This window comes from Coptis chinensis, chromosome 4 (genome assembly GCF_015680905.1).
Source record: "Coptis chinensis isolate HL-2020 chromosome 4, ASM1568090v1, whole genome shotgun sequence".
Classification (NCBI taxonomy): Eukaryota; Viridiplantae; Streptophyta; class Magnoliopsida; order Ranunculales; family Ranunculaceae; genus Coptis; species Coptis chinensis.
In genome coordinates this window covers 12429236-12447390 of record NC_141459.1, presented here as the reverse complement: position 1 = coordinate 12447390, position 18155 = coordinate 12429236, and the positions used below count along the sequence as shown (strand labels likewise).

The following is an 18155-nucleotide window of genomic DNA, read 5'->3' as shown; positions in this document are numbered from 1 at the left end:
CCCATCTTCTTCACCACTTTTCAAATATCCTCAGAGGTGGGAACAGCAATGAGAATATTATTCTCCCTATCAGAGATACAAAGATGAAAGAGGTTGAGGATATTCTCACTAACTTGAGGGTGATCAGAGCTGAACAGAGTTTTAAAGTAGGAGTTGATAGTGGTTCCCACTTCAGCTCTTCCCTCACTCCAGCCACCCCCTTCCCTTTGGAGCATCTCCACATTATTCTTCCTTCTTCTATAAATGGTTGAGAGGTGGAAGAATCTAGTATTCCTCCCACCATCTTTCAGCCAATGATTGGTGGATTTTTGTTTCTAGAAACTCTCCTCTTTAGCCAACCAATCAAACAACTCAGATTTTAAGACCTTAGCTCTTCCATAATTGGCTAAAGAGAAGGGTTTCTTCAAGACATGATCCAACTCCTTATTTACTCTATTAATATTTGTGAAAATATTTCCAAACACCTTTTTATTCCATATAGTAAGGTGTTGTTGAGTGATTTTATGTTTAAGGATGACCTCAACATCAAACAACCCATGGGTAATAGAGTTCCAAGCAGTAGCAATCAGGGCATACTGAGGGCCGGATCAGATAACCACATGTTATAGAACCTAAAAGGTTTTTCATGCTTCATATTAACATCAGCAGTAGGAATTAAGTTAATCATAAGACATAGATGATCAGATGTGGCATTAACTACATTAGTGACTTTCATATTGGGAAACTGGAGAATCCAATCCTCCGAGGCCAAGGCTCTGTCAAGCCTCTCAATAATATGGTCATGAGGTCTTCTATTATTACTCCATGTAAACTTAGGACCTTTGAATCCTAAGTCAAACAGATCAAGGTCGTTAATGAGATCATTGAACTCAGCCATGCTTCTACTAATAAGATTATTACCTCCTATCTTTTCATCTAGGGAAGTAATAGCATTGAAATCCCCAAAGAGACACCAAGGTCCAGGGATCAAGTTGGCAACTTCCCTAAGCTCATTCCAAACTCTATGCCTATTACTGGCAACCGGTTCGCCATACACAAAGGAGAAGAACCAGGTATTATTACAATGATAGTTGCTAAGTTTACCTGTCACTTGGTTATTTGAAGCTCCCAAGATTTCCAGATCTACCCCATCTTTCCATAGCACAGCTAGCCCCCCACTGCGACCCAAAGCTGGAACACTAAAGCAGCCACTATACTTAACCATCCTATTGATCTTCTTTATCCTATCACATCCCACCTTTGTTTCAGACAAACAGACTATATCAGGGTCAAACTTACCTATTAAGTCCTTTAGATTTTGAATTGCCGTGGAGGAACTAATTCCCCGGCAATTCCAGGCTTGTATCATGGTTGATGAGGCAGCTGTTGTGGGACAGCTATCGCGAACCCTGGAGGAGACATCAGACCCCTACTGCTTTCAGACTTATCCCCACCCAGTTTAGCTTTCTCATACTCACTAGGAATCTTATCAGGACTCTTGGAGACAAAAGAACTCTCCCCTATACTATGGTGCTTCCCTTTGAAAGTGCATCTTCGCTTAACTAACGAGTCATCCACTGCTATAGGTTGAGGTTGCTTGAACAAGGAGATACTATCTTCTGACTCATATCCTCCTTCTTCAAAACTCCCTTGCACAAGATCCACTAGAGCAAAATCTAAAGCTACTTCCTCTTGCGTTGCCACATTCTGAACTTCCAAGTTTGGGACCCTCTCTTCAGAGTATAAATCATCTCCCCATTCTGTGAAGGCATCCGATGGAATTTGATCTTCTGGAATACTATGATCTGAGAGATCAGAGGGCATATTGGGGTTGAGAGACCGGCTTGAGGTGGATGGATCCAATGACGCCCCAGTATCGCTAGAGATATCAATCACTGGAGCCTCTTCAGGGATTAACAAATGCCCTAGGCCTTGTTCCCTAAGCGCATCAGCCTCCCTCTTAGCCTTCTTAGATTGCTTTACCACCATCTTCAAACAATACCTTTCCCATTCTTCATCATCCATGGTAGTTTGTTTATCGTTAGATCTAGCAGCAAGAGATCTCTTTTTACCTATCCTTACCTCTTGACCAACACCATCAGGCTTTCTAACTACCCCCTTTCTCTTACCTCGAGATACCACCGTTTTAAAACCCCTTCCACGTGTAGGTAAGCCTGTGAACTTGAAACAAGCGCTCTCTCTTCTAGCTGATGAGGTGGAGTGGTGAGATACATCGAGGCTTGATGTTCTCAAGATTCTGAATGATGGTTTAGGACAAAAAGAGAGAGAGGGTCGTGTAAGACCGATCATCCACGGGGAGATGTTCCTATTCCCAAAGACTCATCTTTTAAAGCTAGCTCTCTTAGGCCTCCAGCTGTGGTTTCTCGAAGAACCATCCTATACTCTTGTTTCTGATTGCAAGCCTCTGTTTCTAGTTCCTTTCCTTGGTCCATATCCATCATAATCGAACTTGGGCTCCAGATCACCAAGGCCTCACAAGACTCAGCTGGTCGCAGATCTGAGTCCAGCGTACCAGCTTTGGCCCCTGAATCATGGGCCTTTTCCAACTCAGTCATATCCAAGTCCAAACCCCTATTAGATGCATTGCCCAGCCTAGCCACCCCAACGGTCACTGATTCTGTGATCATCCAGACTGATGTATCCGTTCTGTGCTCTGTCAGACCCTCTGTAATTACCTCTGTACCCTTTGACCTGACCGCCACACTCGCCACCACCTGAGCATCCTTCAGTGGTGGTGACCATATCCCATGTCCCTTCCATAGCTTCTTTCCAGGTGAGTTCCTGTTCCTAGCTGGAATCTGATCCATCCTAGGTTTTTGAGGAGGACCCGAAAAGGTAATCGAGGCTGGGATTGGCACAGCATCGCCATTGTAGAATACATTTGCTCTTAGACCAAAAGAGAAATTGTTTTTTATATCTCTGGGGGAGCTTCCCAGCTTCCTCATCTCCAAGCTATGTTTTTCTCTGATACTACAGTAATGTATATCATGCCCAATACATCCACAAAAATAGCAAAAGATTTCTAGCTTTTCATATTTGAAGGAGACAACAATTACTTCTCCCAATTCCGTGCTTAACTCTATGCCTTTGAGCAACCTCTCTTTGATGTCCATGCACTCTCACCCTTGCAACAGGGTGTTTGAAGGCTAATGAACAGTGAAGATCCATCCCCTTGACTTTGTCTAGAGTTGAACCCACTGTGTGCACATTTTTCTCATTTATGCGATCTCTTGGGAGGCCAAAGATCTGCACCCAGAAGTCCACTCTATCAAACCTCCTATCTTCTCCCAGGATACCCAAATCATCTCCTTTCTTAATGGAGAGGATAAATCCTTGGATCACCCAAGGTCCATTTTGCTTGACATGCTGATATTCTTCTACCTTAGCAAAGACCATTTTATAGAGTCCTTTTGAAATAACTTCTATCTTGGTCTCTCCCTTGATTTGCCAGCATCTATGCACTTCATCTGCAAAGTCCTGTAGTGATATATGTTTTCCTCCATATAGCTTCCCCACCAAGGTTATTGTGTCTGTGTGGTTTTTCTCGGGGTTTTGCATCCAATCTTCACCACACATTTTTCCTTAGAGCAAAATAAATTTTTCATGTCAGCTTGGAGTTTCTCTATTCTGACCCTTGAGAGATCTCCTTGCTCATCTTCCCCTTCTACGGTTCTATCAGTCGATGCCATCTAACTAACTCAGAGAAAAAGATGTAGCCTGATTATCCTACCTAACTTACACTGAAAGCCGGGGAAGAGGGGAGGGGGGGAGAGATGAAAGGTAAAGGATGTACCAGAACTGCTTAGGTTTTCAAAATCAAGGTTTACAGAGTAACTGGGACATCAAGCAAGAAACTTATCCTTATCCTTTTTGATAACTAGCTACTTGAAACCAAAAGAAAAACCAGATCAGGTTAACCAGGAAAGGCAACAAAAACTAAACAGCAGAAACTATAAGCGGTAGAGATTTGAAATTTGAAAGTGAAAAAGAGAGGGGGAAAGAAGTTGGTTTGAGCTGCTTTGAGCCACAGTAGAGCAGAGAAAAGTGGGGATTGCCAATTCTGTCAGTAGGTCAAGTAACAATCAGCCACAAGGGTAGCTAGCTAACACCAACCGGCATAGATGGAACCAGGGGTAGGGGTGGGCAATGGGCCGGGTCATAAGTCTAAATTTCAAGCCCTGACCCTACCATAAGCCCTCTTTAACAGTTTAGGGCCGGGTCTATATATTTTCTTCTTTTTACTGCATCAGTTTTAAAACTCATTTATATTATAAAAAAAATTCAAAGATTTACAAACTCAAAGTCCCACCACTTTGAAATTTGAATAACAACCAATCTAGTAATAATTCTTGATAAGTTCAACAATTTAAAATGCATATCCACAATCTAATAAACTGAAGTACATAGAGACTCATATTTATATTTCAAAATTACAGTTAAAATGTACAAGACACATTTTGGAATGAGTTTTCACTGACATAAATCCATTATTTCTTGTACTCAAATCTCACCAAAATTACATTTAACATTAAAGAACACAAAGACAAATAAGAGTATGGAATGAGTTTTTACTAACGTCAACCTATTTTTCATTAGGCTAGTGCCCAGTGCTCATTATTGTTCTTGGCGACTAGGTTAGACGGGGAGTTGTGAGGTGTACGTGAGTTGTGAGATATAAACAATTAGGTTTACAAGTTTTTATGATATAAAACAAGTTATTAGAAGTACCCATATGGTAAGTGATAAATTACAAAGGACAGTGTTATTTTAATTGAAAATATGCAACAAGGAGTTGGATAGTTTTAGTTGTGTATTTTATAATGAAATTATAACTATGGCTTGGTTAGGGCTTAGTTAGGGTCTGGCCTATGTTTCAGAACCTTAGCCCTGACCCTGCCTTAGAAGGCATTAGGGCGGGGTCGGCCTTGGCCTAAACTCTGTGAGGGCTTTAGTTATAAGGGCTTTATAAGGCTTAGGGTCGGGTCGGTCAGGGCCGGGTTAAGGTCGTTAGGGCCAAATTCCCACCCCTAACCAGGGGTGCATGTGGGGCCCTAAAAATTTGGAAAAATTACATAATAGAATAGTAATTTGTTAGAAAAATAATTAGATTAGAAGAATTTGTGTTGTATCCGAATAAAGAAAATAATAAAGAGACAATGACAGAATTAACATGTAATAACCAAGACGCGGATTAGGCTGCCCTTAAAGAAAGATTTCGCCCTTTCCAATGGTGCAGAAAGGCAGTGATGACGTCTTTCTCACAGGATTAAATGGTTAACAGTAGCCTGACTTTGCACTAGAATAGACTACCCTCTAGAACAACAATATAACTCTCTCTGGCAGCTGACAGGAAGAAGAGAAGAAGAATAGGACGAGGTCGAGTTCTGGTTCTCTGATTTCGTGTGGGGTGAAGGTCTGTCTTCGGTATTAACGAGTTCTGATGAAGTGATTCTCTATGTCTGGATTGGATACTCTCTATGGACGCACAAACCTCAATATATAGAGAAAGGTAGTCGGTTTTCCAGATGGGAGAAGGACTCATCTTCAAACTCAAAGTCAGTTTTATTTATGTCTGGATTGGATACTCTCTATGGACGCACAAACCTCAATATATAAAAGAAGGTAGTCGGTTTTCCAGATGGGAGAAGGACTCATCCTCAAACTCAAAGTCAGTTTTACAAACAGATAAAAAAGTAGAAACCAACTAGAGATAGAACACCGAAACTTGCTGGAAAAGCAAAACAAGTTTAGGCTTTTAGTTAGCCACTACCAACTAGACAGTAAGCCCAAGCCCAAGCCCAAACCCGACACGACGCGACTCAATTCGGTGCGGGCGAGCGGGTGTGGCTTTGGGTGAGTCTCCCTCCTAACACAAAAGCATTTGTATCCTAAGGGCACGCCTTTATGGTAGAGGAATTCCTCATATACCTCACTTGCTAGTGGTGGTTAACCAATGTGGGACTATCCACAATGCACTAAAGTGGAGAGTACACACTTAGTTCATCTCCTCCACTTTGCACACACACACACTAGTATTTCGAAATACTCATAAAGATTCCAACAATTTGCACACAAAAAACTCCACTACCAAACCCCCCCATTCAATTACATAGTTGCCTATACTCTTACACCCCCAGGTATTGAAGGTCTCATACTTTCTTCACAAGAGTAGAATAATATATCTCAATATTATGTGACTCAAAACATACCTGAAAAAAAAAAGAACATACCAAAAGACAACTAACAATGTCACCATGACATTATTCGCATTAGCTTAGTTCATGATGGCCATGCTTTTTTTGCATGCTCTGCTGATTTGGAAACTTTTCGACCAAGAGTTTTATTTTTATTTATTTTTTCGCTAACCCAAGAATATAATGTTAAGCTAAACAGGGGAAGTGTTTTAACCACCAAATTCTTAAGCAAATTGATGGAAATACTGCTAAGGCTTTGCAGTTTTGAAATAGCAGTAAAGTTTTCACGGGATTTTCATCCTTTATGTAGGATACTGGCATGGACACACATGAGCATTCCGTAGGCTCATCCACTTATGTTTGCAAATTAGCATTTCAAACAAGCGCTGCGATATCTCGACTCGATCCGTGAATGCATGCATGCATTCTTACAAATTGCCCTCCCTAAAAGTGTATGTGATACAATCTGAGTTCTCTTAGTTTAGTGTGGTACGGTCATGAGTGTTGTAAGGGAGTGGTATTCTCATCCAGGAATATTGATAACCCATAAAATTGGATATATATATATTTCTACTTCGAATAAATAATGAATATCAAACGAAAGTAAAACTATAACTATTTTACGTCTAATGTTATCAAAGTTTTTCTACTCTCAATACTATTGAAGTAGAGTTGGAATAGAAGATTTGTTCCACTCCTAGTTCTTTAACATTCAAGTTTTCTACGACAATCAATCCTACCAAAGTCAATGAGAGTTTTACAAATTATACTACGATACAATTTATACTAACAAGATACTGGAATTATAATAATTCAACTACGAAATGCTACGGAATACTAAAGTTTGAATCTAGAATAAGAACCAGAGGGGAATTGAATCCACCTTGAATCCAACTTAAGAACTATCATAGATTGTTGTAATCCAATTCTTACGTTCTTACGGTAAGAATTGGTCGTTCTAATCCCTAATTATACATGGCATCTCTACCAATTCATAACTAGCATGTGAAAAAGTCCACCCATTCTCATGGCGAATCAACGACCTTCTAGAGTGGAATAGACTCTTACAACGATTCTACACTACACAATCAAGTTTTCATTAAGGTTTCATCAAACCCCTCTAATGGAGGTTTAGCCTTGATTCATCAAACTAACATTTCCATATGAATTAAAACTAGACATCATATAAAGATTCTACATTTACTAATTTAACTAATCAATAGATTCAAATCTAAATTAACAACGAAAGAAACGAAATTGATAACTAAATAATTAAAACTAGATTATGATTAACTAATTAACAATTAAAGACAACTAATTTATGAATTTAACAATACTAACACTAAACAAGAATTGAATCAATAAACTAAATTGGAATTAAAGATGAATACTTTATTATAAAAAAATGTGATTCTAAATTAATCATTTATTTGTTCTAACTAATCTATTGCAAAGTAAAAACTAGATCTAAAACAATAATTGAAAACTAATTAATTGAAAAAAATCAAAACTAGATCTAGAACTAAGCTTTAATGGCTACTTTTTATCCTAACCTAATTGATACTTAAGAGCTAAGTCTTGTATGTGAAAATGGAGGAGACCAGATCCACATTTTCGTGCATGGGCTGAGGGTCCATGTTTTGGGCGGAAAATCGAGCCCAAAGTCCAATTTCTTCAGTCCACAAGTCCCTTTTCAGCTGGCTTTGACTACAACTGTCTTTTCGTCCACTTCTGCTCTTCTGATTGGGTCAAGGTTTGAACCATTGAAAAGCTCTTAGCCGGTCATTTTGACATAAGGTACGCCAAATTCCAAGGCCTGAGTCCAAAGATATGGTCTTCGGAAGTTCTGCTGACTTTTGTGTGCTATTTCTGCCCGTCTTGGCCTTTAATCACAGAACTTCTTTGCAACCAACCCTTGCTCCTTTATATCGCCAAAGTGGCACATTTCTACAAATAATTGAGTTCAATGCCTGAAATACATAAAAGCACGTAATTAGCATTAACTCTTATTTATTACTTGCATAATTGGTCTAAAAGTATTATTGTTAAGGGGCTAAAACTACAGTTTTGGGCTCTTATCAAACCACTCCCAAACAGCATTTTGCTTGTCCTCAAACAAATATGAGAAATTAGCATAAGTGACCAAAAATAAAGTTCTAACTAATCTCGTTTAGCGAAATGCGATTGCATTGACCATATGCAACAAGGCCTTAAACCACTAGGAATTCCCTAGTGGACGAGTTATAGCCTCGTGAGAGTTTTCCAATGAAGGTACTCACAAACTTCATCTATACTACAACGACTCAGAAATAAAACTATTATTTCCTTATCGATGTCTCAATTATCTATACATCTCACTAACAATGAATACAAAATAATCAAGTCGAAACCTAAGCTAATATATGCATAATAATCAATCATCTACAAGTAAACATATCTATAATGAGTAATACTATGAGATGAACTAGCAGGTCTGCTTCTGAAAACTCGGAATAGTGTCCTTAAGTAAGTCCTCACATAAATGTCAAGACAAAAACAACTATGATTTTTCTACTCAAGTTTCGCTACTCTAGTGTGCAGTGGGCACACTTTACCTTACAAACTCAATGACACACAAGGAAGCCGGAGTCGATCAAACACATCTGCCACTTACTATCACATTAACATATTCCTAATTGAGCTAGATGTCTTTATTATGTGTTGCGGGGATTAGGAGATGGTTTAAGAAGGAAGGAAATGGATATTCAAAAAGGACAAGTCTGAGATACTAGAGGCTACATATTATGCAACTAGAGAAACCCTTGTTTTTTTTTCTTTTGCTTCTACACTTTAGTTCCATCCTTAGCCATATTTTTTTTTCTTTTACTTTTGACTCCTTGATTCTATTTTTGGAGTTCTAACTCTTTATTTTCTATTATTTTTATTTTTTTATTTGGATGGAAACTTACTTTTCTCATCTGAAGCAACTAATGAATTCTTGATTTCAAAGGTCCTTCTCTTTTCTATTCTTCATCTCTATTCTCAGACTTATTCAAAGAATTGGGTAGGTTGCTTTTTTTTTTTTTTTTTTTTGTTTTTGTAACAGGGTAAAGAATTTGTGGTTTATGAAAGGCTAAAGAAAGGCTCAGAGGGGAGACTAGCGGAAAATAATTTGTAGGTTTAAATTTCTGGCTATATCAATCCAAAGAGGGCCTAAATTCTCGCTTAAGATATGGTATAGTGATCAAGCAAGTGGACGTGTGATTTTTCTATCTGGATTTTACTTCTCCTTTGTGTCATTTCTTGAATGTTCACTCATATACGGCTTTAGGCTATATTCTCACAGGATTTGTAGATTAAGTACTCTAGCCTAGATTTTAGAAACTTACTGCCAACAATCATAGATACTCATGTAACATATTTATAGATAGATGCAAGGATTATTACCTACATATTAGCCTAAGTTTCTAAAAAACTATTCTAATACAAAAGTTACGTGAGACTTCTAGATTATTGAGAGCATAGAGAAAGAAAACAATACCAATATTCTTAAGTATATAACATACTTTTTATTTATATTTTTAAAATTTTTGAATTTTTTTAGCTAGAAAACAAGTGCATATTATACATATCTATATCCTAACAGATGCCTTAATTACACGTGTTTCTATGCCCCCAAACAAGAAGCATGCTTTGTCTTCAAAGCATTTAAATAAATAGGGTAGAGAAATACCATGGAAACTCGTGAAATTCTGGAACATCTGCAAAATAAGGTTAAACATACTAATATAGAAAAGAAAAACTGACGCAACTCTATATGAGTTCCACCCGTTATGGGGTTAACAATAATTAAATTGCTTGGGACATAAGCAAACACTAACTGAAACTAAAAACTTACCTTAACTCCCGTGTTTAAGGATCATCCTCATCCTCTTCAATAAAGAAATTAGGTTCCTTCGCATCCTGCCATGCCATGGTGATTTGCCAGGCTTCACGCCATTTATCATCTACATGCGCTAACCTGTTTAGCGCCACTTGGTCGGATGGGGTGTAAGGTGCAACCTGATGAGGTTGTATCCTCCACCCTTGCCAAGTCATTGCATGGAACGATCGAATAATACAATTGGTGGGTCTCACAATGTTGACCCCAACCCAATCCGTGAAACGGGCACAAAAAATAAGGAAGAAACATAACATAATACGGCAAATTAAAACAGGCATAAGAAGGTACTTATGCCGCTTGCTATGGGCTCGGGCTAAACTAGACATTAGGGTCTGGGGAATATCATAGAGTGTATGTCCCCCAGCTAAAGCAAGGAAAATATCACATGTTTCGTCATTCACAAAAGAATAACGCCATTCCCCTCTAATGTTTAACATGATCTAAAACATAGCTGTGCCCACGTTCATAGACAGGCTACCAAGGGCGATGTTATAATCCCCTTGGTCCTCTATCCTAAAGATTCTTGCCCCGTAATGCTCATACAAATCATCATAGTTATACATGTACATATTATCTACCAAATAGGCCCATGAGTCTTGTATTTTGGCCGGCATAGCAAGTCCAAGCACAAAGGTTAGCAAGAACCTAGAAATTTCCATTGGTTCATCCCCAATGGTGATGGAGAACACTTGTTCCCCATCTGGTCTATCAAAGAACTTACAATTATCATAAAAAAAAAGATGTAAGTGCAGGAGAATAAAATTCATCAGGACTTACCAATAGTGGCTCCCAGCCTGCTAGAATGATCACTTCGCGAAACCACGCACTATAGGTGTCACTTTGGAACAAATCTTCAAAAGACTGTTCTGGTATGATACGAGGGAATGTCATCCCCAATAATCTCCCTGGAATAGATGCAAAGGATCCTGGAACAACCCACAAAAATCAGATTTTTACGTGCCCACGGGGCCGGGGCGCGGGTGACGCTCAACCTATGCTTGGGTAGGGTGCGCGGTGCGCCTTGGGGAATTTTGAGTTCGGACACTTGAAACATCTTGGCGCTTCACTTTTGCATGGGATGGGCGTGGAGTGGCTTCGGGATGAAAACTGGAATTCCAGTGTTTTGGGCGTAGGTCGCGCTCAGACTAGGCCTAGGTAGGGTGCGGGTCGCGCTTTGATGAAATTATGACTGACAGTGCCTTTAGGGCGCAGGCGCGTTCCGAGCTGTTGAAATGCGGAAGTGAGAAGAAAAACTTGGGAGAGAAAGGTGAGAGATGAATGTGAGAGATGTGAGTTTTGTGTGGAGAATGAATGAAGTTTATATAGGTTTGAGTTTCCAAAATGAATCGGGAAGTTTCCAAAAAGTTTGCCGGAAACAATAAAATTCCAAAACCGAAAACGGAAACAACTCATATTCTTGATTATAAAACAACCCTAATATCTTTTAAATTAAATTTAGGATAGAAACTGCCTAAACCATCGAGATTTCATCCTACCACAATATCTATTCATAGCGATGCCCATATCGGCAATATTCTCAACCCTCACTCCAAAACAAATTCTAAACTGGAGGATCATATCACAAATCATGCTAGAGTAAATAATACCACCCCCAAACAATTCGGGAAGGTGGGATTAACGATAAAAACAATGCACAATTTGAAAAGAACCATATTATATTAAAATTGAAATTCAAACAACATTTAACAACCAAATTCAAATTTAAATACGAAATTCATAAATTAACATCCAAACTAAAAATAAAAAGCAAATACAAAACAACATCAACTCATCATATTCCTAAACCACTCGTTGTTGGTAGTGAAAAACATGGGAAGGTGATGGCTCCTGAGCTCCTGATGGGCCAGAGCCATCCGTCCTGCGACGACGACCCTCGTGGCTCACAGACTGCTCCTCAGAAGAAGCACCCCCCTGGGGTGGAAAGCATGCAAGCATATCGTCTCGAAACTTGCGCTGAGCTTCCATCTCGGCCCTCGTCTGTTCCCACCGCTCATCCTCACGCTGAGCACGAGTCTCGAAGTTATGATGCTTGGTAGCCTGCCGAGTCCGGAGGTCTTTGCAAATACTATTGAGAGAACGCATGCCACGATGAATCACAGCCATACGTTCTGCATCCGACCTACACCTCTCCAAGGCATCGGCATCAAAACATGCCGTGTCCTCCTCATCCTCCGAGTCATCCTCTTCGACTACCCTCTCTTTAGGCAACCTCCAAACTCTTTGGATACACTCCGTATAAATATGAGGATTTCGGTGCTCTTTTAGGCAAATCCTATCAGACGTCAGAGTCGCTCTCAAGGTCATCATGATCTTCGTTATCAAAATAGGAAGAGGTACAATACTCTTCCCAACTCCCCTAATCATGTTACTCAAAAACTCCAAAATACAGAACTCATACTTCTGCTCCTGGAGTATCCATAGAATGTGAAGGCAGGTCAGACTGATGTCGCTGAGTTTCTCCTTCCCTATGACATTCCTACCAATCCACTGAGCTACAGCCAGCTGGTTGGTTCTGAGAGACGACTGGCGAACACAATGCGAGCTCGCATTGTAGTTCCCTTCCGAAATAGTCGCGTTCATCAAAGGCTCGACCCCAATAAATTGGGGATCCTGTAATGTGGCATCGAGATGGCGTCTAGGCTGAATGCCTAAAATCTCAGCTAACAACCCAGTAGATACTTCTCTCCTTCTCCCAGCCACCTTAACAAAAATCCTATTTCCATCCAACTCCCTCGTCTTATAAAACTGTCGGACCAAATCTTCATAGTAAAAATCGTCTATCGAGTACCACAAGCCACTCAAATCTCTCCTAACCATCTCGTCACCATAAAACGGCGCGAAGTGGTCGGCAGTAAACGCGTGCTCTGACAAAATCCGACGTCTTTGAGCCAATGATATTTTAGAATGATTTGGGGGTTTATAGGAGGTGTAGGAACAAGTTGAAACAACCTTACAAAAAAAAAACGATGGTGGTGGCGCGGCAGTTCAATTTTTTATTTTTTTTATTTTTGGTGGTTTCAGTGGTGGAAATTGTTGGGGGAATGAGTTGGAGAAGAATATATGGTTTGGGAATGAATTTGGGCGTGGGTTAAGTTAGGTTTTTTTTTTTTTTTATTTATTATTATTATTTTTTTTAATTTTAGTTCTAGTTTGAAAAGATGTTAATGGCGGTGGTGAAGGTGAGGAAGAAGAACGCGAAGCGTTCTTGGGTTGTACTGTGGGCTTGGGCCCAAGCCCAATTTGAATTCCAAAAAAAAAAAAAAAAAAAAAAAAAATAGTGCAACTTCAAACTAAAATTGCCACTTCGTTACCAGTCCGATTTTTGCGAATGAGCTATAGAAATGATCAGGAGAGAATTTCCAATCCAATGATCCATAAAACACTCTATTCTGACCATGGATGACATATAAGAAGATAGAAAATGCCTCGAAATGCATGCGTGTCGTAAGTTATGCTAACGAATGAACTCTAATTTCATAGATAAAGTCAAACCAAATCGAAATACAATTAAACGGCCTACGCAACATAAATGAAAAGTTGATCAATCCAGTACAGAACCGAACACCCCACCCCCAAATAAATTTTTGGCAACGAAGTTTAGAAATTTTGTTTTAAAAGCGGGTCTTTTAAAGTCAGATTCCCGAGACTTCCTAAATTACTATTTTTATGATTTTAACAATTTTTTTTTATTTTTATGAATATAGTTTAATATAAGAAAAACAATAAAGCAATAAATGCATAATTCACACCATAGAAAAATATAACTCAAAATCCGAGAAAACATGCAAGAGTGGAAAACGTGAATTATGTTTAACGTGGAATTAGGATCCGGTACTTACAGCCACACACTCCATAAGGAGGGTGATAAGAGCCCAAAACTGTAGTTTTAAACCCTTAACAATAATACTTTTAGACCAATTATGCAAATAATAAATAAGAGTTAATGCTAATTACGTGCTTTTATATATTTTAGGTATTGAAGTCAATTATGTGCAGAAATGTGCCACTTTGGCGATATAAAGGAGCAAAGGCTTGGTTACTAAGAAGTTCTGGGATTAAAGGCCAAGACGGGCAAAAACAGCACACAAAAGTCAGTAGAACTTCCGAAGATCGTATCTTTGGACTCAGGCCTCAGAATTGGGCGTACTTTATGTCAAAACGACCGGCTCGAAAAGAGCTTTCCAATGATCCAAACTTTGATCCAATCAAAGGAGAAAAAGTGGACAAAAAGCCTATTGAATTCAAAGCCAGCTAAAAAGGGGTATGTGGACTGAAGAAATTGGGCTTTGGGCTCGATTTTTTGGCCCAAAACATGGACCCTCAGCCCATGCACAAAAATGTGGATCTGGTCTCCTCCATTTCCACACACAAGACTTAGCTCTAAAGTATCCATTAGCTTAGGTTAGAAAGGAGCCATTAGAGTAGCCATTAAAAAGGTTAGTTCTAGATCTAGTTTTTGGATTTAATTAATTAGTTTCCATTCCATTAATTAGTTTCATTCCTTGTTTTAGATTAGTTAATTGAATCATTGAATATCTTTCATTAGATAAATAAAATAGTTAGTTCTTGTTAAATTCAATCTTGTTATTTAATGATTGTTTAGATTAATTTTGATTATTATTATTTAATGATTTCTTAGTTGTTAAATTAGATTTCAATTATTGTTTGGTTAAATTTAATAAAGTTAGAATTTTTATATTATGCCTTATTCAATTTCATTTGGAAATAATAGTTTGATGAATCGAGGCTAAACTTCCATTAGAGGGGTTTGATGAAGCCTTGATGAAAACTTGATCAAACTAGCTTAGAATCGTTATAAGAGTCTATTCCACTCTTAAAGGACGTTGATTCGCCATGAGAATGGGTAGACGTCATCACATGCTAGTTATGAATTGGTAGAGATGCCATGTATAATTAGGGATTAGAACGATCAATTCTTACCATAAGAATGTAAGAATTTGATTACAACAATCTATGCTAGTTTCTTAAGTTGGATTCAAAGGTGGATTCAATTCCCCCCTAATTCTTATACTAGATTCAACTTTAGTATTTCGTAGTATAATTCGTAATTCTCTCATTGACTTTGGTAGGATTGATAGTCGTAGGAAACTTGAATGCTAAAGAACTAGGAGTGGAACGAATATTCTATTCCAACTCTACTTCAATAGTATCAAGAGTAGAAATCTTTGATAAGTCTAGTATAAGATCAATTTATAGTTTTTTTTCGTTTAGAATTTCATCGCTTTATTCATTAGTAAAACTATTCAATTTTTACGATTATCAAATGGCGCTGCTGCCATCTTAGTTGCCTTTAGCATTGTTTTCTTTAGAATTGTTAATTTTCCAAAGTCCCATAACCCACCCACCCTTGTTTGATTCTCACTATGGTTGTCCTTTTCATCACTGAAAATTTTCCTTGGAAAATTACACGGAGCACCGGCGACTTTTGGCGCCCCTCCCCAAGGTAGGCATAATTGGACCTCGACCACCTGCTCCTCACCAAGGCTAAAGCACTGGAACTCCACTCTTTGGCTCGAAAGCACTAACCTCGATAAGAGTTTCCAAAACTGTAGTTTTAACCCCTTAATAATCATCTTGTTTGCCAATGTGGTAAAAATCTTGATTACGTGTTTTTATGCGGCTTCAAAGTCCATTATGTGCAGAAATGTGCCACTTTTTAGATAAAGGCGCTGGACCTACGATGCTTTGAATGAGGTTTTCCGACTGAGCTCGAAAAGCCTGACCCAATCCTCACCAAGGCTAAATTGAAAAAAGTCGCCCCATGGCTCCAAGCCCATGAGATTTTTTGGATCTGGATGAAAAACAAAAGCTTCGAAACTAGGTTAGGTAGATAGTTAGACTAGATTATGTGCCCCTACTTAGGCTTAGTTTATTCATAGGCACTACTTTGTTCTTCAATTTGATTAGCCCTTTCTCTGATTTTGCTTTCTAGCCCGATTTCAATGGGTTTGTTTCAAATTTAAATTTCTTCATAGTTTTTCATGTGTTTTAACTTGCTAAAGATTGTTTATACAAATCAAACTGCGTAAACAAGATGATATTTATAAGCCAGATTTAAAGGAGGCATTATTAATTACTCTTTTCTTCCACACCTTGCATCTCCCCGTTAGAGGTTCATACTAGCATATCGAGATTGTTTGGAGTGTTGTTGATTTATTATTGTTTAATCGTCAATGCTAGTGGATTTGAGTTAAGGTGGTTAAGATTGCATTTTAGCCTTGCATGAGATTAAGGTCAAGTCGAAGAAAAATGCCTAACGTAATCAACAGGCAACATCAACAAACACACCTTTCTAGTATACCATCGACTATACCTCTAACTAATATACCACTCACACCACCTGAAGTAATGGATGAAGAAAGAGAGTCTTCTCTCTCTGACTTTTACAAAGCCTTCAACAATAACCCTAAATCTTGCATCGTTCTATCAGACCCAGTGAGGGATTTTCGAATCCTCCAAAATATATTTAATTTGTTACCCGTTTTTCATGGGTTAGACCATGAAAAACCTTATCAGCACATGCGTAGGATTGACCAAGTCCTTACTACATTCTACCATCCTACATTTGGTGCTGAACAAATTAAACTGAGGGTATTTCCCTTCACTTTAGCCGATAAGACGGCGTCTTGGTTAACTGCCCAAGCGCCAAATTCTGTGGACTCGTGGGCTAAACTTGTTCAACTATTTATGGAACATTTTTACCCACCACTGAAGACCGATGAAATGCTTTCCAAGATTCATTTCTTTCGACAGAATCCTCATGAATCATTTTCAGAGGCTTGGAATCGTTTCACCGATCTACTTATAGAGTGTCCACACTATAACCACGCGAAAGACACGCTAGTTCGTGCCTTTTTCAAGGGATTGTTACACCACCACAAAGAGGTGCTTGACATAATGAATGGGGGTAGGTTCCTAAGTAAGGGAGCCTCAGAGGCTTATACATTTTTAGAAGATCAAACAAAGCGTAATAATAACTGGGGGGTAATGGCGATTTATCCCGTTCTGCTAGTTCTTCTACAACAGTTAAAGCCGCCGGTATGTTTGAGATGAAACTTGATCCGGAACTGAAAAATTTAATCAAATCTCTAACTAAAAAGATAGAGGCTATTTCTGTTCAACAAATGTCAATCCCCGTCATGAATGTCAACTCCAATCCATGTAATTTCTGTTTGAGTCAAGAGCATCCCGACTCCTATTGTCCTCTCGCCTATAAACAACAACAGTCACAACAAGATAATATTTGCTCGATTAATAGTTTTCCTATTCCTAACGCCCCTTGGAGACAACATCCCAACTTCAGTTGGGGAAATAATCAACAAGTAACACCTCTAGGGTTTAATAATCAAAATGTTAGGCTAGCAAACAATTATAACCAAGGCCCACCATGACAAGGTCAAGGGCAAGGTCAGGGTAATTATAATTATAGCAACCAAGCTCAACCACGACAAGGACAAGGTCAGGATAACTATAATAATTATAACAATAATAATTATAATACTAATAGAGGTATCGTTCTGGTAAATAATAACTATCAAAATCCACCAATTAATAATCAACGTGACATAGTTCCTGTCACACAACATATAGCTAACACTCCTTCATGACCGGATCATTTCGATACATTTATGCAATCTCAACAACAAATTTTACAAGTCATCCAACTTTCCTTATAGCAGTTAGCTTAAGAGAAAGTACAACCCAAAGGTGTGTTTCCAGGTCAAGCGATAGCTAATCCTAAAACAACAAACACAACCTTTGAGGTAAATGGTAATACTAGTATGGAAAATGAAAACGTAGGTGAGCTAATGTCATCACCACTCTCCATTCTGGGAGAGTGGTTGATAACAAAGTAACTATGCCTATAGTTACCCCACCAGTTGTCCCTACACCGGAGATTGAACTAGATACCGTAAAAAAAACTGAAGAGCCTACCCCTGTAGAGGCACCAGTTAAACCACAACCTAAGAAACAGAAAGCAAAGGTTAGACATCCAG

At 38.7% G+C, this 18155-nt stretch overlaps 1 protein-coding gene across 1 annotated transcript; it reads right to left on the bottom strand.

The window, feature by feature from the left end:
* Nucleotides 1-565: 565 nt before the first annotated feature.
* LOC147501935 (uncharacterized) lies at nt 566-1348 on the bottom strand. Its single transcript, XM_086604425.1, has one exon. It carries the CDS (start codon nt 1346-1348, stop codon nt 566-568), a length of 783 nt encoding a protein of 260 aa, XP_086460551.1.
* Between the last annotated feature and the right edge of the window lie 16807 nt (nt 1349-18155).